This window comes from Anopheles ziemanni, chromosome 3 (genome assembly GCF_943734765.1).
Source record: "Anopheles ziemanni chromosome 3, idAnoZiCoDA_A2_x.2, whole genome shotgun sequence".
Classification (NCBI taxonomy): domain Eukaryota; kingdom Metazoa; phylum Arthropoda; class Insecta; order Diptera; family Culicidae; genus Anopheles; species Anopheles ziemanni.
The window spans coordinates 46,557,874-46,584,603 of NC_080706.1; the positions used below are offsets into that span (position 1 = coordinate 46,557,874).

The following is a 26,730-nucleotide window of genomic DNA, read 5'->3' on the forward strand; positions in this document are numbered from 1 at the left end:
GGCAATACATAAAACTGTCGTAAAATCTTTCGGTTGCTTGTCTGGTGTACCATTAAACACGCAGGTTACACATGGTTCGGTGCTAAACCGCGGCATTACCTTGCTTCACAGTGGCCCACTTTTGTTTCGTAATTTTGTATCGTCGCATAGAAGCGCCAGATTAGGTAGAGAAGTTTCACAGCAAAACGTTTAAATCCATCCGCCAACGGGAATGTCATTAACATGAAATCTACACTTGGTCGCGTTCTTGCAGTAGGTTGATCTGCTGAGGAAATAGTCAAACCATTTCGGTGGTTTTATCAGCATGTATTAGTTTAAAAATGTCTCTCACGAGAATCAAAGTTAGAAAAGAGAAAAAAACTTATCTTATTGGTTATTTTACGGAGAAAACTTCAACTTTCTTTTATAATTTAAGGTTATACATAGAAATCACTATCAATCTAAAGTCCGACAAAATGGTTTAGAATGTTAAAAGGGTACGAGCACATATTGTTAAGATACCGTTTGTGTATGAGTCCGGTGAAGCGTTTTAATCGGCCGATAAGCTGCTAGCTAGCATACTCAAAGGCTTTGTCATCGCTTTAGAAGACCGTAAAGTTTCGGAGATGAAAGACAGGAAGAAAAGTTACCATTCCATAGGACCATAGAACTATGAAAGGCAAGAGACGTAAAGGCATGTTAGTAACAGTGCATGTGGAAAATTTGATTCCCCTCTTTCAAATATCATCCGGGCGCAATCTACCATTTTGAGAAACTTTTTGCTTGGGTAAACTTTCAACTTTGTTTAGATTTCATCGATACAGAAGTTTTGCAGTTCTCTTATAAAAAGATTGTGGCTAGTCAACATTGACCTATTCGTGAAAAAACAGATACCTTGGACAAGACAATTCTAGAGCAAAACCATTTTAATTGAATTTGTTCAACTTTAGTTGATGTGTATATATAAAAGTAATAAATTAAGAGCAATGTTCAGTACGAGCTATATTAAAGCTAAAGAAGTTTTAAAACATTCCACTCCTGGATTTATAAGAATCCAATATATGGTTTACACAAATTTCAATATTTTTATATTATCGTTTAATGGTGATGCTAGCATACACACATGTTATAGTGAAAATCTCTCGCTACCTTCTTAATGGCTGAAACATTCTTGCCTATGAACCTTGCTCCAGCTTGCGAAAGTATCTGTGCATCTAAGAATATGCTCGTTAAGGGCTCCTTTTAGATTCATGAGCAAATACTAGGATTTTGCATATTTTCATTCACAAATTGGCACCATTCAATGGATCATTCCCGTAGGACTAAACTTGTTCGGTCATTTTTGATGACGTTTTTCAATGCATGGAAGATTCTTAAGCAGAAAGATAAAGTTAAATCTTTCTACCTTCTAAATCAACCAAAAATAAGTCCAGTGAGACGAAATGTCTGTTTGACAGCTTGTAACGATAACAGTTTGATTCGTCAACTGTGAAGTAAGTTTGTGAATTCACAACTTGGATGTTTGAAAAGTCTCTAAAAAACGCCTTTCCGTAGCTACGAAACTTTAAATAGCAGTCAAAGGAACTTCTAAAATAAAAAAATTAGCCTATTTTGTAGACAATGAACGTTACAAGTATAAGAAAACCGTTCCACCTATAGTCTAGACTCTCGAGTCATTTTAAGGATACATTCCAAAATATAGCTCATTATACAGCGTGTAACTCCCATCATCTTACAATTCAGGTACCATTTTTCCACTCTTGGCTCACGTCATTAAAACTTTCGATCCTTGTGCATAACGATCCGTTCGGATGTTAAACTGAAAGTTAACAAAAAGAAGTGAAATGTGTAAAGTTTATCTTTCCCGTCCCAAAACCTTAACTTGTCTGCAGTCGTGAGCGAAAGGTGTGGGAGTAAAGAAGAAACAAACTTGCCCAAGAAGGTTCCCTTGCTAGACAATGGTGAAAAATCGTCCAAGAGGCATCCTGCTCCCGTTGCCTCTGGGTTTACCTTCTCCCGACCATGTATACTAGGTGGAGTCTGCTTGCGCATGCATGACGCTAATCCGGCCAAGATGAAGTGTCGAGTGGCAAAGTGAAAAATGCAATTGAATAGCAAGCAATCCAGCAATTCGGTGGTGTCGGTGAGGCGAGAATGTGCCCCTTTCAAGGCGGTGATCGTAAGGCATTCCCGAAAGAAGAAAAACGCAGCATGACTCACGCTTAAGGGGTGCCAATGTGGGGTAAAGTGGAATTTAATTTTGCACATTGCCCCACGACTCACGCTTCACTGTTTTTTTTCTCTCTCGGGCGTTAAAAGTTGCTCGTAAAGGGTTCGTGCGAATTTCACGAATGAAACTACGCGGGAAGCGTAGTTCGAGCGGATTTCTTTTTCCCATTCACTCCTTTTCAACGCTTTCCCCAACGTTCGTGAACTTGAGAAAGAACGGGTTTTTACGGGATTTCTTCATTTTTCTTTACTCCTCACTTCCATCCGGTGCCGGAACTTTCCTTCGGATCTTTAAAAAGTCGAACGATGCTTGAACGGCGCAAGACACTTTTCGCACCGAAATGCAACTGTAATAATGTGCACGTGCTTCCAACTCGCCAGTGTGCAATGTCTTCGTTTGGAAAATTCGAATCCCGGGACGGCACGGAAGCTGGCGCAGGCGATTATGCCAGATGCACACCAGTGTTTTTATCTACCTCCGACACCCTCCTCCAGCCATCCGAACGTTCCGGTGCAACATCTTCCGCTCAGCATAAACGTTGACTCGTTTTCCAGTGCATCGTTCCCTTTGGTGCCTTCGGTGGAGGCATCGTTGATCATGGAATTATTGGAAAAAGAGTGAAGCACACTGCTTCTACACCTTATCAAGGGAGCGGATTTTCGTTGGCCATTCTTTGCAGCTTTGGCCAGGCTTAGGATGGATTCACCCCAAACTGCCAGCTGTCTAATACGGCTAGGAAGAATAAAAGCGTTTTTATTTGAAGTTTGCAACCGTTCCTCTGCGTGAGACAACGTGCGTACGGACTGGGAAAATGCCGGCTGTGCAACTGCAAGTGCATGCCCGTAAACAAAGGTACACAAAAAAAAAAAACTACAATCAACCAGTAGCGAAACTAACGCTTCTCCAACGGTTCTCTTATCGCCAACGGATACAAATTCGATAAGCGGACGTTTTCCGTCCGTACAAACACCCCATCCGAAACCGATAAACCTTTTCCCGGGAGCGCATTGCCCGTGGAGGAAAATGGCATTTTTCTTCGTTTTGTTTCCTATCTGCATGGTCTCGTCTCACCACTTTACATCCCCGTTTACGTGACTTCGAGCGTAACGGGTTCACACTGCAGCACGGAAAGGACGAGAAGCAGGGGCAGCCGAACGATGTACACACTTGGGAGCGAGCTTAAGTGTAAAGCACATTCGGTTATCTATCGGCATCGGGATAAGTGGAAATAAATTATTCATTCGATTTTGCAGTAACACTTGTGCTTTCTGTAGAGCCATCATCTAAGCCCCGGTGGATGAAGTTGAAGATGCGCCAGAAGCCCGAAGGAGCGAACGGCAAAGTCTGGAGGATAGAATTAGATTTACGTGTGCATGTTCGCTGCTTCTTCGAGACGCATTCCTAATGCATAAATAAATCGAAATAGTCACATGGCATTAGCAAAGTGATAGTCGAACTTTTCTTGATTGTAACGCTTTAACAATGTTGCATTTGTTGTAGTAGATATGCGTTTATGCTATTCTTGTGGAAATCATTAGTTTTCATACAAAAAATAATTAAAAAATAATACTGCTCCAAATTCATTGTACTTTAATTTATTTTTTTACTACTACTTCAGCAATATTCAATTGATGTCTTTATTTACTAAAACACGTTATCAAATAGATTTGTCGTCTCGTGAAATCAAACAACACGACATGTCGAAAGGTCCGTTGTTTCTATTTACGCAACTAAAAAATCGTCAAAGCTGTCGAAACAAGTCAGCCAGCTAATAATAATTACACGCTTCGAAACCAAACCAACCGACATGTCGTCACGGACCACCGTCCGCCCGTTAGTGGTCGACACCTCCACCGGGGCACGACCAGTACGGTCCAGCTCAGATCCCATTTCCCGGCGCATTCCTTGCACGCTGCCAGCAAAGGAAAATATTTGTTTGCGAAATTGAAATAAATGTTCATTATTTTTCTCACCACGCCAGAAGCATCTCATCCGCCAAATCGACACCACGATCGTTGGCCGGTCGCTTAAACGGTGCACGAAAACGGTTTGCTCACTTTCCCCGTTTGCTAGCTGCGAAAACTCGTCCCGCCCGAGGATGGGAAGAAAAATATTCGCCAAATTACCATCGGATAACTTATGTGGCCATAAAACTGGCGGCCCGGGGTTTCCCACGGGCGCGCATCTTTCACGTTTCGGCTGGGTGGGCGAGTGATTGGTACTCCAGTAATTATCGGTGCTCACTTTCCCGGCCTGGCCTATAAAAAAAGTTCGGGTTTATGGAGCAAAGCCTCCGCTTCACGCTCCCTTCGGGCGAAGCAGAAACTTTCTCCGCCCGCCCGACGCTCGGACCGGCGCTTAACGGTAATGGCAAGCATAATTCGTGCGATAGCCAATAAAAATTATTATTTCCCCAGGCTATCGCTATCGCTGGGGCGGAAGTTCTAGGATGTTCGTAGAAAATGTTTGGTGTTTGTCGGTGGTGGGAGTTGTTTGACCAATATCCACAACGAATCTATCGAATCTGCAGGTTTTGGTGGCATTTTATTAGGCTAATTGAACAGTGCGAGGTCAATGATGCGATTGGTGCTAAATGGCTCGGAAAAGTGTTAATTCAGTAGACGATCTACTTGTTCTGCGAACGGTGAATATTTTCAATGAATTTTTCTGTATAAAAATAAAGAAATCGTTTCAAGCTGACTTACTCCTGATTAACATAGCATAACTTCTGTTTAATTCTTTATTATAATTGATAGAAACTAACTCTGGTTATGAAGGAATTTATTAGTTTTATTATCACTTGTCATAAAATTCCCAATACGTTTTTATATGAATATTGAAGAAAAATTGTCATCTATAAAACGAAGAAGCGTTCATATTGAAGCAGTTAAATGTACTACCAAAGTATTGTGTAACGTTATTGTAAACCATGGCGGCCATAATAACCATAATCAATTACATACCGGCCAAATTCATCCATAAGTCATGGTCACAAAGAATCAACCACGCCTTTTTAATTAGGAAACAGAACTTGTTTTGAAAGCTGAAACAATATCCAAAAGTTTTGATGAAAGCCAGCATCAGCTCAGATGGTAAGATTCTTCCGTAATGCCAAGTGAAAGTGAAGAGAAAAGGAAGCCATTAAAATAACGACTCCATTCAAAAACCCACTTAAGTCCATAGAAAAAGTCCAATGAAATCCGATAGATCGAATGATTAATTTTGTGGCCAGCGGAGAAACCATGGAAAACTCACTTCTCATCGTCGGTTCGCCGGGTTTTAGACAACGATGATGATGATGATGATAATCATGAAGGAAGTTACTTTGAGCCAAACTCATAACCATAGCCCTCGCTACTCCGGGTGGAATGGATTGCGAAATGGTGTCGGAAACAATCCTGAAGATTTTTATGAGCTTAAAAGCATAAAGCTTCCGGAAGTGCGTTAAACGAAAAAAAAGCATCCGAGGGTTATTGAAAAAAAGGATCACGAATAGTCACGACAACAGCCATCCCGTAGCATGACGATTGGCGGAAGGTTGCTGAATAATCAATCAATATTTTATCATTATGATGGCATAAAACGTGCAAATGATCCGATGGGCACAAAATCTTGCAGGGGTAATGGAAGATGATTTCTTGATGACTGGTGACTGGTGAAAAATAAGTACTGGGGCATAGATTGCTGACCTTTGCAAAGTGTCCCTTGATGCGCTACAATGGTTTGAAAGGGAAATACAAGTACTCGAAGAAGGTACGAACCCTTGAAGGCGCCAGTGTACAACAGTACCAACCAAATCGTTGTCGAATCATCCTACTGGCACTTACCTTGTCCCTTCGTTCAGTCACGATTTTTATCCCAGCCTATTCGGTGCCTTTCGATACTGTCCGATCGATAGAACGATCGAAACATTCAGTAAATTGAATCAGGTTAGCAAAGTTTCGCTCGGGCACCACGATGGCCCCAGCTTCAACCGGAATGTTTTTTGGCACCGAAATTTGCTACCCTAACGACCAAGTCTATTGGACCACATTTCGACGCGACCGACAAATCGACCGAGATTTGATCGAGCAAACTAAATAATGGGTAGCGGCTTAAAAATAGCGCTTCCCTACTCGTCGAACCAGAAATGGTGCTACAACAAGGCGAACCGCCGCAGGGATGGGGTCAGAAGTTGGTGACGAAACTTTCCGGCAGACATGATGACAAAACGACTTAGGATCAGAATCATCACCATCTATTTTCTATTTTTCAGTTGCAGTTGTAAGACTGCAGATTTGATGTATCTATATTTTGTGATGTTATCAAATTTTTATTTTCATTTTTCATACGATGTGTAGATATTGAGAGAGAAAATTTAGTAAATTTTACATTTTTAGTATTTGTCAAATTTTCTGGAAGGTTTGCATCTTTAAGCTATACATTTTAGGTAGATGTAGAAAAATGTAGCATGATACTTCCACTTTCTAAATTCTTAGTGAACTAGCTATAAAACGTTAGAACTTTTTTTTCACGCATATACCACTGTAAACCGGTATCTCACTTACTAGCATTGCGGACATGCTCAGTTGCCTTTCCTTTCCCATTTCAATCGGTCGTGTGGTGGTTTGTTTACGTTTTAGCATAATTCTGCTACCACATGATGCCGACTGCTGCCAAGAAGAATGAAGGGAAACGATGCCCTCATGCTATTTTTGAATTCGCCCGTCCGCACGCTCGTGTCACTCCGGTTCATGTTTGTGCTATTTTCGTATTTCGGTGAACCGGCCGTTCTCGGCGTCGCGGGGCCAAGATTTCTTGCCGAGATTTTCAGACGGTGTGTCCCGATCTGAGCAATGTACGCTAGCTCCGGTGACTAATGTTGAACTTGTTTGCCACGGTACGCTCCTCGCCGTCAGCCGAGAGAGGATTGATAAAAGAAGAACAACTGCATTGAGATGTTGAAATGTTTGTAATATTTCCACGAGGGTAAAGGATGCCCTTTGATCAAAAGAAGAAAGATAGCGATTGTTACTGTTCCTGGAGTATCATTTTGAAGTTATGTCGTCCAACTAAACTGGTGCTCCCGTGGCAGCAGGACATGTGCAATGCATTTTGAACAACTTTGACATAAAAGAAAAAGGGGGGATTTGTTTTCACAACCGCTCACGAAGCAAACAATTGCCGGAAGCTGGTCTTGAAAAAAAAAAACGTTCCACTCGGAAACTGGTAAATCGTTTTACTGTTTCCCACAACAATTTACCTGTCATTGCTGGATGCAATTGATGCTCTTGTATTCAGCAAATCACTTTGTGTTGACCCCTTGGCACACATCCGATGGTGAGATCAAAAGAAAGGTTAAAAGCGCTTGAAGCAACATTCAAAGCACAACTCAGGCAAGTTTATTCACATTCTTTCGCTGACAGAGTCAAAACTGTCGTATGTTTGGGAATTGTTTTATGAAATACGAGTCTTTCTTTTTTTATCTATCCCTTGTTACGTCCTTTTATTTTGTATACGAAAATAAAAAATTACCCTTATGACATCATTTAACGAATGTGTTAATAAAATAAAGCCAAATCTATGCCGCTTGCTTACGATCGTCAATTTTGAAGCAATACAAGTTACGTTAACCACCATCCACCGTTCTTGAATTCATCACGAGTCGTCTCCATTGCCCCCATCTTTTCATGTTTCAAATGTACACATTGGGGCAAAGTTATGGCCCCGTGGGTTTTACGACGGCATGCGCAACCAGGGCAAGTTTTGTTCCTTCGAATTTATTTTTTTCAGAATACTGTTTTTCATTGCCATGGACTTGTGTGTTTTTTAAACATTTCCTTCCGCGCAGGCTGGTCGGAAAATTTATTGCCACATTCGTTTCGCACCTTAAAAACCGCTTCGCTCAAACCACGGACGCCATCACCATCAGTAATGAAGCGCTCACTAATACCGTCGGCTTACGATACAATTTAGCACGCGGTGTTTACAGGTAGAAACTGTTCGTATTCTACGGTTGTGTTTGAATTGCTGTGCCCAATGAATGAGCCAGGATTACAGGGAGCAAGGGGCCGGTGATAAAAAAAAAAAAACAATAAGGCCGCGTAGGAAACGAATCGAAGTGAAAGCATTGTCATTCTGAGCTCGTTTTGAAAATTAAAGCGGCAAGAACCATTGCACTCAATTTTATACTGGAAAAATGCGACATTTTTCTTGTGAATATTCTTCTTGGCGTAACGACCTTGTTGGTCATGCCTGCCCTGTAAAGGGCTTACGAGACTTTTTACCCTATGTGTACGTGGATAGTCAGACCTCTCGTACAGGGGAGGGTCCGGTCTCGGTTGGGATTCGAACCCACGCCGTCGAGGTGGTGAGCCCCGGCGCTACCGCTCGGCTGTCGCGGACCCCCAATATTCTTGTGAATATTGCACGATTTAAGAATTTTGTTGTAATTGAACCAGCAACCAAAAAGATAACCTCTTTGTTTGATCATATGGGATGCTTATATTTTTAAACATGATTTGAATATTTTTTCTCGTGCTGTATTTGATAGCCCCTTGATTGAGTTGGCTTTACTTTACTATGAAGGTAACTTAGAGCAAGACAACAATCTTCCTGTTCCTTAGTACCGGTTGACACTCACCTCCAACCCATCTAACGATCACTGCGCGTGAATTTTAGTCGGTGAGCTTCGATAAGATGGACTCTAGGAACTACAACTACCCAATCTATATGAATTCAATGAACGAGTTAAATTTCATGTGAAGATGTGGTAAATACTTTTGATGTAACGCAATGAATACAATTCAGGTAAGGTTAATTCAGAGATAACGATTAAAATAAAAAAAATCAAACATTCATCGGGGGCAGGAAGAACACTGCACATGATAACTGAATAAAGTTTTTTTTTTTTTCGTAAAATTGCAAAAGTTTTCAAGATATCGGGTCAAGATAACGCTGTAAAACGAAATACCACTTACAGAAATGCTGCCAATAAAAACAAATCGCTAATATTTTCGTTTTTGCATGGAAAATCTATGAAATAACTAATTTGGTAAAAATTTCCAAATATTTCTCCCATCTGAATGATAAAAATATTCAGTATGAAACACTCCAACAGCAAATGCTGCGTGTGCTACGTTACGTGTGACTATCAAACAATAATGGGATAAAAACGATTCAACGAACAGTCTATTGCAATAGTTTCAATTTCCGAGTTTTGCTGTATTGCCCCATCACCTGCTGGTACGCTAAAGAGTAACGACAGATTCATTGCATTTTGTTTGTTTGTTTGTTTTTTTTCCCAATGTGGAAAACTATTTCTGGTTCCGTTCACCCCGTGCCGCAGCCGAAAGAAATTGTTCAACAATTTGGACATTTTGTGCCCAGATTGTTTCCGACGAAAGACGAACATGTTTTTCACGTAGAGCCGTTTCCACGAATTTCCATACGCAAGTCAACATAAAACGCGCGATGCGTTCAGGGGAAATGCTGCAAAAGTTTTCATTTTTTATCTGCCTTTCATCGTTAGCTACCACTGTTTCAAACGTTTTCCAATGGCCACCGAAAAACTCCCTCCCCAGCTCGATGCCATTAGTGCATTCCTGCGCAGTGTTTCTGATACTTTTACGATCATTCTTTCGTGAAGTATGTCGTTTATTATTTCCGCCCGCACTCCCACGCCCTCGGTACTGGATCGGTTCCGTCGTGTACGTAGAATGAATAAAAATTATGTAACTTTAGGCTGGGCTGATTTTATTTGGAACTTTATTTATGTTCCCTCAGTGATGCCCCGAAGCATTCCCAAAACGTTGGATCGTGAGAAGAGTTTTTGAATGATTTGAGATTTATTGTTCTTGAGCTGATAATTTCCCCATCCCATAAATCAATTGCAGAGGATGCACTTTTCCTTAGTTGGTCAAATGAAATAATGTGTCAATGAAACTTGTTTTTAAACCCCCGTTTAGGCAACACAATAAGTCTGAAACTATCACGCTAGGAGAGAACATCGGATTATTTTCATTTTGAGCTTATATTAGTTTTTCTTAACTTAACCTAACTGGCACATGTAGCAAACGTATTAAAAATACAGTTGTAATCCTATTGTTAGCAAATGTGAGTTTCCAATCTACAGCGCTTCGACGGTTTTGAGCTACATAATCCTACCGGAACACACCAATTGGCACTTGGAATATTCGAAGCAAACAGGCCAAGCTTAGTTTTTATTCCACTTCTCAGAAATAATTCCTTGATGTTCCACTCAAGTTGAATTTTTGTCAGGAGCAGCAACGGCCGCCATACCGGAGTAAGGCTAGCCGTCGGCATACGGTACCGAAATAAAATTCGTGGTACAAGAATCAAGCCATCGTTGGCCGCTCGCTACCATCCCACCGGCTGGGCCACGACACGACAAGAGTCCATTTACATAATTCAGTTACAAGCTCAAATGTACGGCAGCAGTAGATTTAATCCATAATCCTTTATCGGACGGCGTGCAGTGGGTGTTGCCGTTCTGGAATGGCATCGTAAATTTAATCAATCCCCAGCTTCCCTTCACCTCCAGGTTTACGTCGGTTTGCAATCCATTTTTCGCTACCGTGCGACAAAAAGCTTCTCACGATCGTCCGTTGAGTGGCGCCCGGTCAAGAGACTCCCGCTGGGATGATGGAAAAGGAATTTAAGCAAGCAGAGCGGAAGCCGAACCGAAAGGGACGAGTTCTACCAGATAAACCCCGGTGGCAAACGGGGCGTCAGGACTCACAGGACTGTTTTTCGTGTGCAGCGCCGGTTTGCAGTTCAAATATAATAAAAAGTCATCTTTCGAATCCAACCGCATGATAGATGTATCACCCAAACGCCCTTTTCTGAATCCGATGAAAAACAGGTTTCCTTTCTATTTTCGCTCCCTGCTGCGTTCGGATGCAGTGGACCGGTCCAGTTGGCATATTTAACGACCAGATCGGTACGTGGTCGGTGTTGGACCGAGCCGAGATCCATCCGATGGTGGCACTTTCCTTCCGAAAGGACCCTTCTCGACCCATTCTGCTGAGTAATGTTCCAGTTTTACGTACGTTCGCCTGAAATATGGTCACAAGTTAAGACTGTATCGGCTTTTCAGGTTTTTAATTTTTTCCTTTTTTTTGGCGCTACATTTCCAATCCCTGATATACTCTTTTTTGACATTGCGACGAAGACCTGTCCTCGTAAAACGTAAGTACCAGAGTGGCGTTGGAAGCCTTTTCCAAAAACTGTCCAAAGGAAATGGAAGGATAAAAATCTGTTGAACGAAAGGATAATGTGAAGTTTATTCAGCATCTGCTGGTGACGCTCGATGTTGGGTGGTGGTCGATTCGAGATTATTGCGCATGGCTTACAACTAATTTCGGCAATGGACAAGTGGCATTTAAAATATAGTACAAGCTTAAGTAAACAGAAAATATTGTTTTCGAATTGATGGTCAAATATGAAAAAATATCAGGTCTCAAACTCTCGACGAATGTTTAAAAATATTAGAATAAACTTGTTCGGATCACCACTGTTTGACTTTGCGGACCCATGTTTATCCGGTCAAATCAAGTAACGAAGCCTTTCGACTGCTGCCAAAAACTTTTCATCCCTCACCGAAAACTCAAACACACATACACACACAAACACACAACCGATGGGTGGCAAATTGTTGAGAAGAGGTTGAAATGAATAATTCTCTCCCAGCTACGAGGGTTCCTTCGGTGAACGCAAAGCAAACTTCTTATGACGGAAAAGTTTGATTCCCGAACCTATTCAAACATGTTTTCGGAACGCTAGAACCTTCAACTATTGGGCGTTGTTGATTTTCCGGTATCCTTTTTTCAACGTCATCCATTTGTTGCTGATTTCTGAAAATCTGTTCGGCCACTACAACCCGAATGTACACTAACCGTGTAAATATATTTTGCTTGTGGCAAATGTCGAACACGACGGTCCAGTGTTTACCCAGAAACATAAGTCCGGGATAATAGTTGGCAAACAAGGGCGATATAAACGTGCAAAAGTTAAGCGAATCGGACCTTGTGGAAATGTTGTGGAAATGCGGTAGTCGTTCAAGGGAAGAGACGAATATTTCACACACCAGTGTTTGGGCGGAATATTGACTAAAAGAAATGGTAAATGAATTAAACCGGAGCGTAAAAGTTACTCTTCCGATCTTTCCCACGATCGTCATTTTACCAAAGGGAAAGGGCATTTCTGCCCCATTGGTTGAAATGATGGAAATCTGAATTTTCAAAACCATACTGCTGTGAAAGCCGTTGATGGTGAGTAACGAAGGATCGGTCGCCTCGGTTGTAAAATTTCTCATCGTACGAGCTTGCGTGGGATGTTTGAAAGGTTAGTTTGGACAAGAGATGCTTTTTGGTCAGTTTTGGGATGCGATGTTTCTACGCACGTCGCAAAGGGCGAAGGTGAAGCGACGAGATTGCGTGTGGTAGTTCGTGGGGATCGAAAGGATGCAAGGTTTGCACCGGAGAAATAGCAACAAAAGCAACAACATCACCCAAAAACTTTGGGTCAGTTCGACCCGGTTAGCGGCGGTGTGCCTTGTCGGAGCTGCGTTGATTGAACTTTTTTGACCAAGCTATATAACCACCAAACGCTAGGTCCATCTCGTTCGGAGAGCTCGTAACGTCGTTGCTAAAATAGCTAACCGGTCCAGGGTGAGGGTTGTTGGTGGTTTGCATTAATTAAAGCCAGTTTAAATCTCACTCTGCGAGAAAATTATTTCACCCGAGATTATATTGTTCGCAACATATTTTTAAACTCACCGCAGATTGCACAGCATTCAAACTAGAAACTAAGTTGGTTTTTCATAAAATAGGCCACACAACAATAGTAATTAAAATCTAGTTGGTATAGTGGCAGTTTGTAACAAATCTGTATCGCATGAAATCGAAACGTGAATATTACTATAATTATAAGATAGCAGATTTGACAATTCCTCGTTCTTCTGAAGCTCTTGATCTTGGTATACTTCTTGATAACAAGCTATTTCTTCAGAAGCATTTTGACCTAACTATCTCTAAAGCTCTACGTGTTCTTGGCTTCGTTATTCGTGTCTGTAAAGATTTTAACGACCCTGTTTGTTTAAAATCTCTGTACTGTTCATTGGTTCGAACCATCATTGAGTTTGCTAGTGTAGTTTGGTCGCCGCTGCAACAAGACAGGATTGCTAGACTAGAATCCATACAACGGAAACTGACAAAAAAATTATTTTATCTTTTATCATGGTCTAGTAATATTGCCTGTCCTGACTACCGAACTAGATGTTTACTTTTTGGACTCGATTCATTAGAACACAGAAGAAAGACGGCACAGTGCATATTTCTACACAAGTCCTTATCAGGAACCATAGACGCCCCGTTCATTTTAAGCAAAATCAACCTTCTAGCTCCAAGTAGACAGTTACGACCCTGACAACTTTTACGAGTAGAATACAGATCCACAGTACATAGCACTAGTGACCCTTTAAGACAAATGATGGAGGCGTATAATTCTATAAGAAATCTAGTTGATATGAATATGACGGTTAACCAGGTTAGAAATTGTTTAAGACAGCTTGTTTGACGATCCCTAGGGTTACTTTTCCTCGTTTTATTTATACTTATGTTTTGTTATGAAGGCAAACTTTGCCAGATAACGCGAACCAATAATAAATAATAATAATAATTACTAGTGAAAAGCCTTGAGAAACATCTAACTTTATCCAACATGAAATTTCTCAAAGAAGGAAAAGAGAAAACAGCTATATCATCTGAAACCATCTTAAACCATTAGTTATTCTAAACAGTTTTATGTATTTTTGGATCTACTCTTACGGCTTTTTGAGTATTTGATATTAAGCATTTGATGTTATCCTTGAAGCGTTTCTAGTTGCTTTCATGATTAATTTTGTATGTTTGATTGTTGAGTTTGGTAAAAGAATAAAGAAGTTCTTCTATAAAACATCCCTTTAAATTGAATATTGATTGCGAAATACCGTATAACCTCCTTATTACTGTTACTTTTTTACTGGGTTAACAATGTCAATGGAAAGGGATACATGGATGACCCTTCCTGATATTCAGCACCACCACCTAGGCCCAACCGTTCGTGTATTTAATTGATAGATCTGTAATAGATTGACGACAGCCTGTGGATCCACCGGACAGCTCGTCGGAGTACACCAAAGCGCGCTGTTGAGAATAATGTTGATTATGACGATGATGCATGGCTCGAGCGGTCAGCATGAGCGCGCAAACCCATAAATCATTGACGACCGTCACCGTCATCGTGTAATCGATTGTTGTATGTGATTCCTGCCCGAGACGGTGACCGTTTGGCCCGCAGGGATTAAGGTTAAATCGATGAGGTTTCGCTGCGCCTCGGTCACTTCCGGACGGCTCGGAACGGTTCTGGTCCTGTGTTGGATTTGATTACGCAAGGGCGGACCACAACAAGTACTTGGTGTTTGCTAATGGGCTGCCAGCGTAGGATAACAAGTTGAGCAGTGGCCTCAACCATAGCAGGGGGATTTATGAGCTTACGCGGATGCACCGGTTGATGCACGTTGCATTTTGATATTGCCTCATCGAAAATTTATTAACTTGCAAACTGCGCGATTCCGAATCGGAAAAGGATTTACAGTGCTTTTAAGTTGGTGTTTCCAACATGGTTATCTTTTCTATTAAGTTCACGGCAAGTGTAATCTGTGCTTTGTTTATATTTTGCAATTTGATAAAAATCGAAGCTGGTTTTGAAGCTACGGTTGTCATTTTGTTGTTTATTGTTGAAAATATGAAACCTACGTTAAACAACCACAGAATATTGGTGAATGAACTATTGGTTTGTTTGTTTACGTTTTGAAAAGTTTGCAGATGCGATTGAAAGCCTAAATTATGTTTGACAGATTAAATAGCGGAATTACACGATTACGCTAGTGAATACGCTTCGTTTCCTGTACCCTTTATATGTATTAGGAGCATTTTTTCATCCCATAGACTATAAACTATTAATTAGAGTTGATTTAAATGAGAAAGAAGAACTCACCAAGTGGATCCACCCGGAATATTTGCGTTTCCGGATCCGCTCGTAGCAACGGTGCTGAGCCAGTGAGCAGAAGCGTCAGTATGGTAATCCAGTGGAAAAGATTGTGCAGAAACGATTCAAGTTGCCTCAGTTCCATCCCGGTTGCAGTTTGGGTCGGCGATTGGCGAGATCGAGCAACGGTAGCGGATGCTGCGTTTAGTAAACTTCCTGCAAATTATTGTTAAAATATAAACACTTGCACCTACGCTGGAATCACGCAATGACGAAGAGCACGCACCGACTCACAAAACCCGACACTTTGCGGTGCAACACATGTGAACGAACCTGCGTTTGCCTGGGGCGTAATGTTGCCGATCTTTTGATAACCACATCAACGAAAAACTGCTTTGGTACACGTATTTGCTACACCACCAGCCGATACCGCACCGCTGAACAACATTGTGTTTTTTTTTTTTTTTTTGCACCAATCAATTCAACCAGCTTTTGGGTCAATTTTCATTCACTTCACACTCATCATTTTTGGCACATTATTCTGCACTTTACCTTCGCGCTGTCCGTTCCTTCTGGAGCAATACGATATCATCCTGTAATTGCAATAAATCATATTTACCTACTCCCATATTACATCGATTTCATGTTTCCCATAGCGGTTCCTGCCACCCCATGGGATCGTGGTTATGGGCAATTCGGTTGGTGTAATGATTGCTTGGTTTCCCTTACTCCGATTTGGCGATGGACAAAAAAACTGCTCTACTTCACTTTTCATCCTGTTTCAAATTTGTTTTTTAAAGGCACACATTGGAAACCGAATGCAAATGAAATGCAATCGTTTTCCCGCTCGACCCGTACGATTAATGAACGAAGGCAAATTAATTTGCGCTGAAGCGCAAACATAAAACCGATCACCCTCCGGTTGGCATGAGTTTTAATTTTCCGATTAAAAACTGTTCGTTCATCGTTTTTATTTATCCTTTGTGCCTGCTCTGCCCACTTCCGCCGCGCGTCCCATTTGCTCAGCGTCCACAATGACCGCTCCGTCTGCGCCCGCCCGGGCATGGATCACAATGGCCACAATGATGACAGCAACGTCGACTTTTCCGTCCACCGGCGTCACACGGCAATTGATCGTCAGCTTTCGGGGCAGATTTTTCCACAATTATCTATAATTACGCTTTGGCGAGATTTCTTCACTTCCCACCGGCGCACTTCATCGGTGCGCCGCTGGACGTGTCACTGGTTATTTAGTTTCTCATCTCCCACGGCCGCCTTTTGGTGTGACTCGGCGCGCGCTAAAGGGCGATGATGACAATTCAATTTACGTGTTTACCGGGGCGTGGCTGGCGCACACCGACGTGCTTGTTTCGTATCCCTGGGAGAACTAAAAATGACCCTCACGGCTTGCCGGAGGCAGCTCGGGCATGCAAAGGACGAGCCGTTTCACGTGATGAAGCAGCTCATTTTATGAGCGGTTTTTCGTCGTTCGTTTTCGTTTATTTAAATTTCCCAACAATTGCTCATTACTTCGACGCGTTTACGGATGGATTCCAATGCCAAAAATTCTGCAAGAGAGACGGAAGAAAGACAAAATCATTAGTTGGGACGACAGAAAATAACGGTTTCGTTTTTATTCACCCAAAATATCATTTCAAAATAAACACAAAGCATTTGCACATATACATTTGAAGTCGAAGCACAAAGTTTAGATTATTTGCTCGTTTTCATTATCCAATCTCTTGGTTCCCCGTTCTCATGCCTTGTTTTTCTCCATAGCAAACCCCATTGGTAGCATCCTGGAAGCATTCGATAAACGAACTCAACGGGAAAGAAAAACAAGCAATAGGTTTTCCTTCCGAACCGAACGTTGCCGCAAGGATTTCAATTTTGCTTCTGACTACAAGACAGATAAAAAAAAAAGAAAGAAAGGAGAAGAACCTTATTCCTGTCCACCTCGGTGATCCACCATCATCCGAGGGGTTGCAAAAATCGTGACGCTGGGCCTGGTGCTTGCGCGCACCTAGAGAAAACATAAAAAGTTTGCCAACCCCTCAAGTTTTCCCCGCCCCGGAAACGAAAGTGTTTATTTACTCTTCACTCGTTCGCCGTTCGTTGTTTAGTTTTTCGGCATCCTTTCGCACGCACTTACGCAAGCACGTCGCGGCCCGGCGCGAGATGCTATCTGCTTGTCCCCGGATGGCGGTGTGGGATGATCATTAAAAGTTGGGCGTTGTTTGTGCTCGCAGGTTGTTGTGCGTGCCCGGTTGCGAGGGACAAAACATAAAAACACACACCCCGAGCGGATGGGAAGCTCAACCAAAGCCGCAAAGATCGATCGGGTTTCGGCTCGACGGTGGGTGAAAGGGGGAACCCCATAAAAGCACGAGGACGATTAGGATGCAGGGGATGGCCGTACGCCAAATCGTGCGCCTCGGACAGTCCGGGGCGTTAACGAGCCTGACGACGACGATGATGGCGATGATGGAGGAGTTTGATGGTTTACCGTTGGTGCCAAAACACCTAGGAATTATGGAATCGCTATTTGGTCACCGGATTGGCACAACGAGGGTGAGCGGAAAGAGTTGAGAGCCCCTGTAAATAGAATTATTTGATCACGCTTTTAGCCGAACGGTGGATTGCTTTGCGAAACCCTGGACGTTTGATTGACTATCGCTGAGTGGCCACTTTGGTTCCGCCTCTTACATCGTGTCAAAAGTTTTGTGATACGAATCGATTGGTACACACAAAACACATTTCCTGTTCAAGGACTTGTGTCATGTAGAACATAGTCGGGGAAAAAATGGAAGGATGCCGTTTGAAGAAATGTGTCCATCTAGTTGAACCCAACTTGTTATCTTCGGCAGCTTGATGAGACTAAGACAGATTGCCATGGAAGTTGTTTTTGGTACAAAACTGTTTTATTTTTATTGCTCCCCTCTATTGATTTATTGTTTTTACCTTTTCAATAAAGTGATGAATGAAACAAACTGACAAGTTGATTGATTACTGGATGATGACAGGAAACAGCAATTCATAAGTGTTTTTGAATTGAGCAAACCCCACACCATACCAGGAACCATACTCTTTAAATATACTTCTAAAGAATATTTCGTCAAAATATATTTCTGTGGAGTGCCAAAGCGGGAGGATATTTTCTGCCCGGGAGGCTTTTTTTGCAATAGGAATTACCACGCAAATTCTCTACTACCCCCGTAATCCATATAATTTTACTCCCAGCGTTCCATCGTGCGCCACAGAGGCGATGAATAATAAAACTATTCATACGTTCGCGATCAAATTGGTTTGCCGGAAGCGTTGGAACGTGAAATCCTTCAGTCAGCGAGTAGCGAGCCAGAAACACAAGTGAACACAAACCGGTCCGCTCGCGGTCCGCTGCTTCGTGGTGGGGTTGCGTCGAGCGATTTGTAATATTCTCTTATTTGAATTCACAACTTAGCCGGATTCGTCTGGCGGTTGATGGGCTGGGGAAAACGACAAGCTGACGAGTTATTTCAGCCTCGTGCAGCAAATTCCAGCGAGCAAAGTACAGTTCACGAAGAGAAACACAAAAATATGCTGTGTGTGTGTGTGTGTGTGCATATGTTAGCGGACAGACGTACCAAGGCGAGCTTTGGAATGAAAAAGAGCTAAAACATAATTGTATAAACCGAGTAACCGTTGGGCTTGTTTTCAATATCATCATATAATTTGGCTTCGCACAAGGGTTCATATAAACTCTAGCACACCAGGGCAACATAAGGAAAAAGAAACCAGAAAAATCAAAGAAACAAAACGAAAATTTGAGAAATAAAGTTCAACACCCCCGGAGGCAAGTTGACGAGTGAACTCAGACTCTTTTCCAAATTGGCCCCGGCTTGTGTGACGAATCAGTCTTTCGGGAAGCCCGATTCCTTATTCTGTTCGGTCGCGATTATTCCACTGTTACGAGTTGTGATGGTGGGCGGATATGTGGGAGGAATATGATTTATACCAAATTGTGGTTTGTTTATTTGCGTACGTTCTTAAGCGGGTAAATGAAGACAGTTATTCTGACATTTCCATGTACTGTGGGCGCCTGCTTTATTTCCGTTTTTGTTCCACCATGCACAGCGATTCATATGTGCTAAGCCTGTCGTAGGAGGAAAAAAAGGGAAATGATTTTCATATAAACGTTATATGAATGCATTATTTTTCCATGTCATAAGGATTTCCCTTAACTCAAGCTGACGTGATGGTCCATTTGTTCGTTCTATCGCTACATGTCTGCAGCGAAAAGCTTTTCCAGTAGACCATTGCCACATTGGATTCTTATGTCCGGAACATCCCTATGTTTGGAGCGAGCATAACTATACCGCATACAATAAAAACAGCATAAGCACACCGTATCACATGCACGACCATCATGATAATACTGTGCCGTCACCACCGTGTAAGTTGATGGTTGTTTTAATGTAACGCAAATCACCAAGCCACCAAGCCCACCACCATGTCGTCGTATGCAAATCGTGAATTAATTATTCCCACGTCTGTGGCTGCGTGCAGAGATTTTCTTCACGACAAGAAAATCAACGGCCACATCACGGTAGTTAGCAAATTCGTGACTAAAATTAATAATGCCCGCTACCGGCTGCTTCTTCCAACGTCGAAACGACGACTGAATTGGTATACTATCTTTTTATCTTCCTCGCGCTCTTTCTCTAACTGTCTCTCTCTCCTTCACGCTGCCTTTCACTATACTCATTTGCTAGTCCCACCCTTGAAGAGTTTCCACACCATGTACTTCAAGGGAAAAGTCGCAAAATATTCTAATGAAATGTTATGCATGGAAATTGGAGTACACTTTCTTCTTGTCCCCTTCAAACCAACAAGAGTTTGGCGATAAACTTAACTTAATACGATTAAGTTCAGCGAAACACTCTTGCCAATGTCAACAACTTGTCACCTTGCTTTGTTTGGAAAAAACAACAGAAAAAACAATTTAATGATATTCAGTTTTGTAGAAAAAATTCACTTCTGCCCTTAAAAAAGTACATTGCAATCAAATGAACATCGAGTTTTGCATTTTCACTGATAATTGGTTCGTTTGCCAATATCGTTGCGCATGCGATCAATCTGAGATTGAACAGCTTCATCAAACATCAAACACAAACACGAATGCAATTAGCAGTAAATTGACAGTCTGCAAATTTACTCGCGTTTGCCCGTACAAACAAAGCGAACCGAAATGGTAGACCGGATTCATGTGCTATATTCTTATTGATGCACATTTCCATTCGTTCGAGTTCGTGATCGCACTTGCCTAGGTGAATGTGAGGTACAAACTAATTAAAATCAAACTAGTCAAGTTTCTTTCTTGATTTGCACAGACGAAGCAAGTTTAATTTGAAATTGATTATAGTTGACTTGCTGATAGGAAGAGATGCAAAATTAAAAGTTAAATAATTGAGATCGGATGTGCCAAAAAGGAATATCTACCTCGCTTGCATTTCGCTCCGATCATTAGCTTGGTGTATGTTTTGCTAGCAAGCAATCTTTTTACATAACAATCCCATTCTCCACTTGCGTACGCAAATAACACAATGCAGTTACCATTATCACCACATTAACCGGACATACATCTGCTGCATGCATCGGCGCTAGCTCGCCAACTGGGCCACGTTCCCGTGTAGGCACACGGGTGAATATTTAATTATTTTTGCAACAAACAAAATGTTGATGCGTGCCAATCATTTATTAAATGACATTAATTAACCAGGGTGGTGCGATTCCTGCCTTCCCGCCTCACACAACCCTAACGCGAGGTTGAAATAATCCTTGTTTCAGCTATTGCAAAACGTTTCCCGGCGTGTTGCAAAATGTACCATCGCCACCACAGGTTGTTCACATTTTATTGGCCCAACAAAACGCAACCCACTCGAAGACCAAGGGAGGTGGCAATATTATCTACCCGAAGCGGGCGGATGGAGCATTATTGAAATTTGAAATTTTAATGACTGAAAATGACCGGCAGGCACTGTGCAGCAGTGTAATTAAATTGTTATAAACGGTCCCACGCACCGTTTCCTCGCAGCAAATAGAGCCATGGTCTAAAATGACACGCAAAAGTTTGCAATACACAATTGCGCACAGTTGGAAGAGTTGGGTGTTTTTTTTATAACATTTTGTTGGGAAAGCTATGGCCGTTTTTTTACAGAATGACATGGCGAAACTAAACAAAAAGTGTGAGAATTAATTGTTCTTGTTCACATTTGATGAGCCGCTTGGAAAGCACACGAATTGGGCTATTCTTTGAACCAGAAGGTAAATTACGTGTTCAACACATACAAAAGCTGTAGAAAGCTGAACTCGTAACAACTGCATTGTCCATCACGCGGGAATATATTCGTTAAATTTTGGTGCCATTAAATTTCCCTAGTCGTTATAAAGTTGATCTTACATCTCCTACCATTGAACATTTCGTGCATCCGAAACTATTCAATCACCAGCACACAATTGCACTCAACCATGCACATACGCACGCAGATAATTTAAGGCGGATTCCAACTTTCAGCCATATTTCAATTATTTCCCATCGTAATTCTCGCACCAGCGATGCATCACGACGAGATAGTTTTCGTCCAAGCGTTGCAAACGGCGTGCATCCTAATGTGCATTTGCAGTTTTGTAGCGCAAGGCGATTTATGCGCTCTTTGTTCGGACTGCTTTCTTGTGCTTGCGACTCGTTTCGATCCCACCGACAGGCGGATGCGGTTGATGTTCGCATGCACAAAACAACTAAGTCGAGTCAGAGCGCTAGAGAAGAACACAAAGTTGGGCATTGCATCGGTCGCTCACCACCATGATGGATTTGGTCCACCGGTCAGAAAAAGCGCAGCACGCAAAAGCCACCGCTTTTGACTTTGATAGTGAAAGCAGTTTAATGGACGCAAAGTAGCGGTGAAACGTTGATAGAAACCTTAGGGTGAACGGCCCGATGCGAGAACTACAAACCATTCCTCCATGGGGCACTAAAACGGAACGGAGTGTCTGTGATACGTGAAAAAGAGAAGTAAGAAAGTGAATGTGAAGGAGGGAGAAAGTTAAAGAAAGAGTAGGGAAAGCTGGGGTGCTATCGATAGAAGTTCATCAAAGCCGCAAGAATCCTCGGAAAGGACATTCGACGTCACGCCAAAGTTCTGTCCTGTTTGCTGAGGTTTCCTTCTAGTTTGCTGCGCCGTGGTTAGCCTTCTTGAGATAGAGATTTTCTACTACCGTTTTGGCTGCCCTGAGATAGTGGATTATAATTTTAAATTTGTTGAGAAACCATGATCTGATGCGTGAAAATATTTCTTCTCGAAAGTAAATTAACTTCCTCGGGCATAGAGCTGCAGTTTGCTCAATTGCGCTTGCGGTAAACTATTTCTAGTTGTTGCCGGTACCAACTGTATTTGTGATAAACAGTTGTTTTCTTCAAATTTTTCTTGAGCAAATTTTTCCTACCACTAGTTGGGCATCGGCTAATGAATATCTTAGAAAAAATGGTGTGCCTTGTCAAAGGACTTGAAAAGATATTAAATTTATGTAGACACGGCATGGTAGAACTGAAAATCTGTGGCATAAACCACGCGATGCATCATTTAACGTACAGTTTCATTTGAATTTAATCTTCATTCGGTTTGGTGCTTCTACATGAAAAACTGTAATGGAAAATGTAATGAAACCTCCCCACCGTTTTTCTATTGCTCTGCGTTGTACTTATAAAAACAAGGTTTTGCTCCATGTCTGGCTCGCCTCGCACTCTACCCAGCAGAGTTTTAGCTGGAAATATATGTTTGTGGGCTTCCGGGGTTTCTTTTTTCGCTTTGTCTTACTTTCCATCAGGAAAACGAACGAACGCTGGCGGGCGGCTGGTTGATGGCAACATTTCCAATAGGATCAACACGGAAGAGGATGATGGTGTGCATCCGTTTGTGATTCCCTGAGCGTAATGATTCCACCCAGCTCGTCGTGATGCGAGAAATGAACGTGAAAATTGCGCGTGACTTTGATGGTAAGTGGAATTGAAGCACTGGAAAATTCTTAAAAAACCCCCAGGAAAGATCTCTAGCGAGCGTGAGTAATACTATAGATGCACTCGTCAATAAGATCCTTATTGTGTGATTTTCTTAGAAATAAAAATCGAATTGTAAAAAAATGATGCTCTTTTTTACACTAGACCAAAATAAACATATACGTATTTTTATAAAGCAACCATATGCAATAGAAGACTCCACCTTATGCACTCAATAACTTTCTCAAAAAAGTAAAAAGACACATCTCTTGTGCATGTTTGTGTTGAGATTTTACTTATCTAATCGTTGAATTTGATATTCATTGAAAAGAAACCCCTTTCACTATGAATTAAACCAAATGGTTCTCGCGTAGGATTGTGATGACAAGACACACACGACTTTTTTGATGGATCAAAGTTAGAGCTTTTATGTATTTCGGCGAATGTTTAGGAAAACATCCAACGCGTGTTTGCTGAAGTCAAATATTCGTTATAAACTTTTACGCCTCCTGGAAGACAACTGTAAACCGATTTCATTTGCCTTGTGTCGCTGGTGCTTGCGATTCACGCTTTGCCAGTAATTTGCGGTTTGAATTAGTATGATGCTATCCATGTTCAGTTGAGACATTTTCTTCCATCCAATACTTTTTCGCTAGCAAAATTGTACCGTTTATCTTATTTGTGCTTTTCATCAAACATTCTGAACCTAATTGGGCGTGCAGCAAGCGTGTGCGTACCCGAGATAGATGTGAGATTTGAAATGGTGTTCTTGGAAAGGCATAACACATACACTTCAATAACTCCATTTGTTGATTGGTTGCTAAGTGTTTCTTTCAGAAAGCCACGTCGCGGTGTTCAAATAACGAATCACCAATAGATATTGGCACAAGCAGACCAAGCCGTAACCAACCGTTTCGATGTTGGATGCTTGAAAACAAAACGATGGAACTAACCGCCATAACATACTAAGCTAGAAAACTTCCAATGTGGCACGTCATAAAGCTTGTCGGTGATATGAGGAATTTGAAATATTCCGTGCATCTGAAATCAAACCTTATCCTTTTAACCCCTGTGCAGTCTTTATGGGTAAAATAGCATCAAGTTGCTTCCCACAGACTTCCATTCTCGCTTGATTGTATTAAGTTTCTATCAGCACAGCAAAAACGAAGAAATAAAGGACCGTTTAATTGTTTATTGGATTATACAACCCACACCAGTTTTCGATTCGACTAACTTCGATTCCACTCAGTTTGTTTGAAACAAAACAATTTGTTGGATTTCATGTTAATCTTCTTCTTCTTGGCGTAACGACCTCTTGGTCATGCCTGCCCGTTATGGGCTTACGAGACTTGTTTCCCTGTTATAGTACGTGGATAGTCAGTCCTCTCGTACAGGGGAGGGTCCGGTCTCGGTTGGGATTCGAACCCACGCCGTCGAGGTGGTGAGCCCCGGCGCTCATGGGCCGATTTTCTAACCGGCGCTACCGCTCGGCTGTCGCGGACTCAAATAATATGTTAATATATACTTTATTAACACCTCTTTTAGTTTTTCATTCCATCATTTTCAATTTATGAATTTTACTACATGTGCTAAAAACTTTATTCTTTTCATTTGATGACTTACTTTGGATTTTCTTATATTTTATCAGCTAATCTTTATATTAAACGGATTATTCTTTTTATTTCACATGCAGAAACAAGTCATGGAAAGTCATTGTTGTTAATCTTTTCGCACCACCAACGAACAGCTTCTAAATAACTATCACATTCCCAGTTTCCATCGCAATAAATACTGGACAACATTTTGAAGTTGTCTGAAGTGAGGGTACGCTTCTATGCTTCGAAAATGGCTACCTTTTTCCACTCAGATTAAGCACGAATGATGGGCTCCAAAAGTTGATGAAAATTTGATTACACCAAGAATTGATCACTGCCATGATTGCCTCCGACGGATGGTGGACCGAGCGGTCGGAAGCTGCAAAAATGGAATGTTTAAAAGCACGAGAAGCCAAAGAAAGAGAGCCCTGAAGTTGGGTTCAAACGATTCGTTCATTTCTGCTCGTGCTAATCTTCGAAGGCGGTCCGCCGGGTTTCGGTGTATCTGTGCAATAATCTTAAAGTCAAACGGCTTCCCCCGGCGCTCGGTCGGTTGGTGGAAGTTCGAGGCCAACCAAAAGATCGCATTTATTATGAACGTGGCTCCTTGGAGCGAAATTCTGGAAGTCGCACTCCCGGCGAGATCCCGATCCCGATAGGACCGTGTTGGTATAACGCTCCCAGCCCCATGCTCTGACCTTGCCGAGTTCCTTTCACGCGGCCGGTGTGGTTCGTAATCCGCAGAATCCACCGTTTGTAATTGTGCCACCACCCGTTGCTCCTCTGGTGGCGCCACTAAAAGTCCCGGAAAAGATGAAAGGCGCACACAGCAACGACCGCTTTTGCAGAGACTGCCCACGTGGTCAGTGGCGTTGATCGGGGGTGGGTGCGAGCAAGATAAAATAAAGTTCGAAGTTGGTCATGCCTCACTAATTAAGTTAATTACTGTTTTCCCTATCTTTTCCCACCCAGTCCAAAGGGCACTTGGGTTCGCGTTTCGGCCCAAACGCTGCCGGATCCACGGGCCGGTCGCGTGCCTCGTCGCGACGGACTTTCCATGGACTCCAAGACAGTTCGAAAGTGGCGGCTCAAGGGCACTGCGACGAAAAACGGTCGAGCAGCTCGGAAAGACCGGAACGTCACAACTTCAAACAGCTACCGCACGACACGGAAATGTAATTTTGCTAATAGTCAAAGAACCAAAAAGCATCCCCTCGCTATCGTCTGCTATATTTCTTACACTCATTCTACTTGTTTTTTCAAACTAGACACCCCATCCAAAGTGTTTCTGCAATTCGCAAATTTCTTTTGATAACAAGAACGGGAAAGGTCCACCATGTCTGCCGGGGTGCCAGAATCATTGTAGTACGGGGACTTTATTTTCTCGCGGTTCCCAAACTCACCATCTTGCGCTGCATCTCACGGCAAGCGCGCGCTGTTGTTTGCCCTCTTGTTGCTTCCGTTCGGGCACCGGAAAAGCTTACCACAGAATGGGCTTACGAAATTACGCTTTTGCGTGTGACTTCCGTTTCGTTTCGGTTCTTGCGATTTTATATGCCAAAACCGGAGGAAACCAGTGTGTTGAACGTATTTCTTGCATATGAAACTGGAGAAAAGTGCACCCTTATCGACCGCATGGATGAGATTTTACTTTCGACACCAAACAAAAGGTAAAACTACGGTTTTTGTTTCAAGTGAAAGCTCGTTTAATTGAAATGTTTATGCTAAACCGTGGGCAACTTGTGGTTGGGAGGACTTGGTGTAAGTTAAATAATTTGATCCCCGCATACCATGCAGCAGTTGTTGGAGTCGCAGATTAAGCGTCGTGTTAAAAAATCAACTTTGCCAACCGGGTTGCATCGTGC

At 42.1% G+C, this 26,730-nt stretch overlaps 1 protein-coding gene across 1 annotated transcript in view; it reads right to left on the reverse strand.

Annotated features, from left to right (window-relative positions):
- LOC131287974 (protein eva-1-like) overlaps positions 1-15,383 on the reverse strand; it is a 75,924-nt gene extending 60,541 nt beyond the window's left edge. The window contains exon 1 of the mRNA XM_058317069.1: positions 15,248-15,383. Within this exon, the coding sequence (XP_058173052.1) occupies positions 15,248-15,383 (136 nt within the window). The remainder of the gene's footprint in view (positions 1-15,247) is intronic.
- Positions 15,384-26,730: the final 11,347 nt, after the last annotated feature.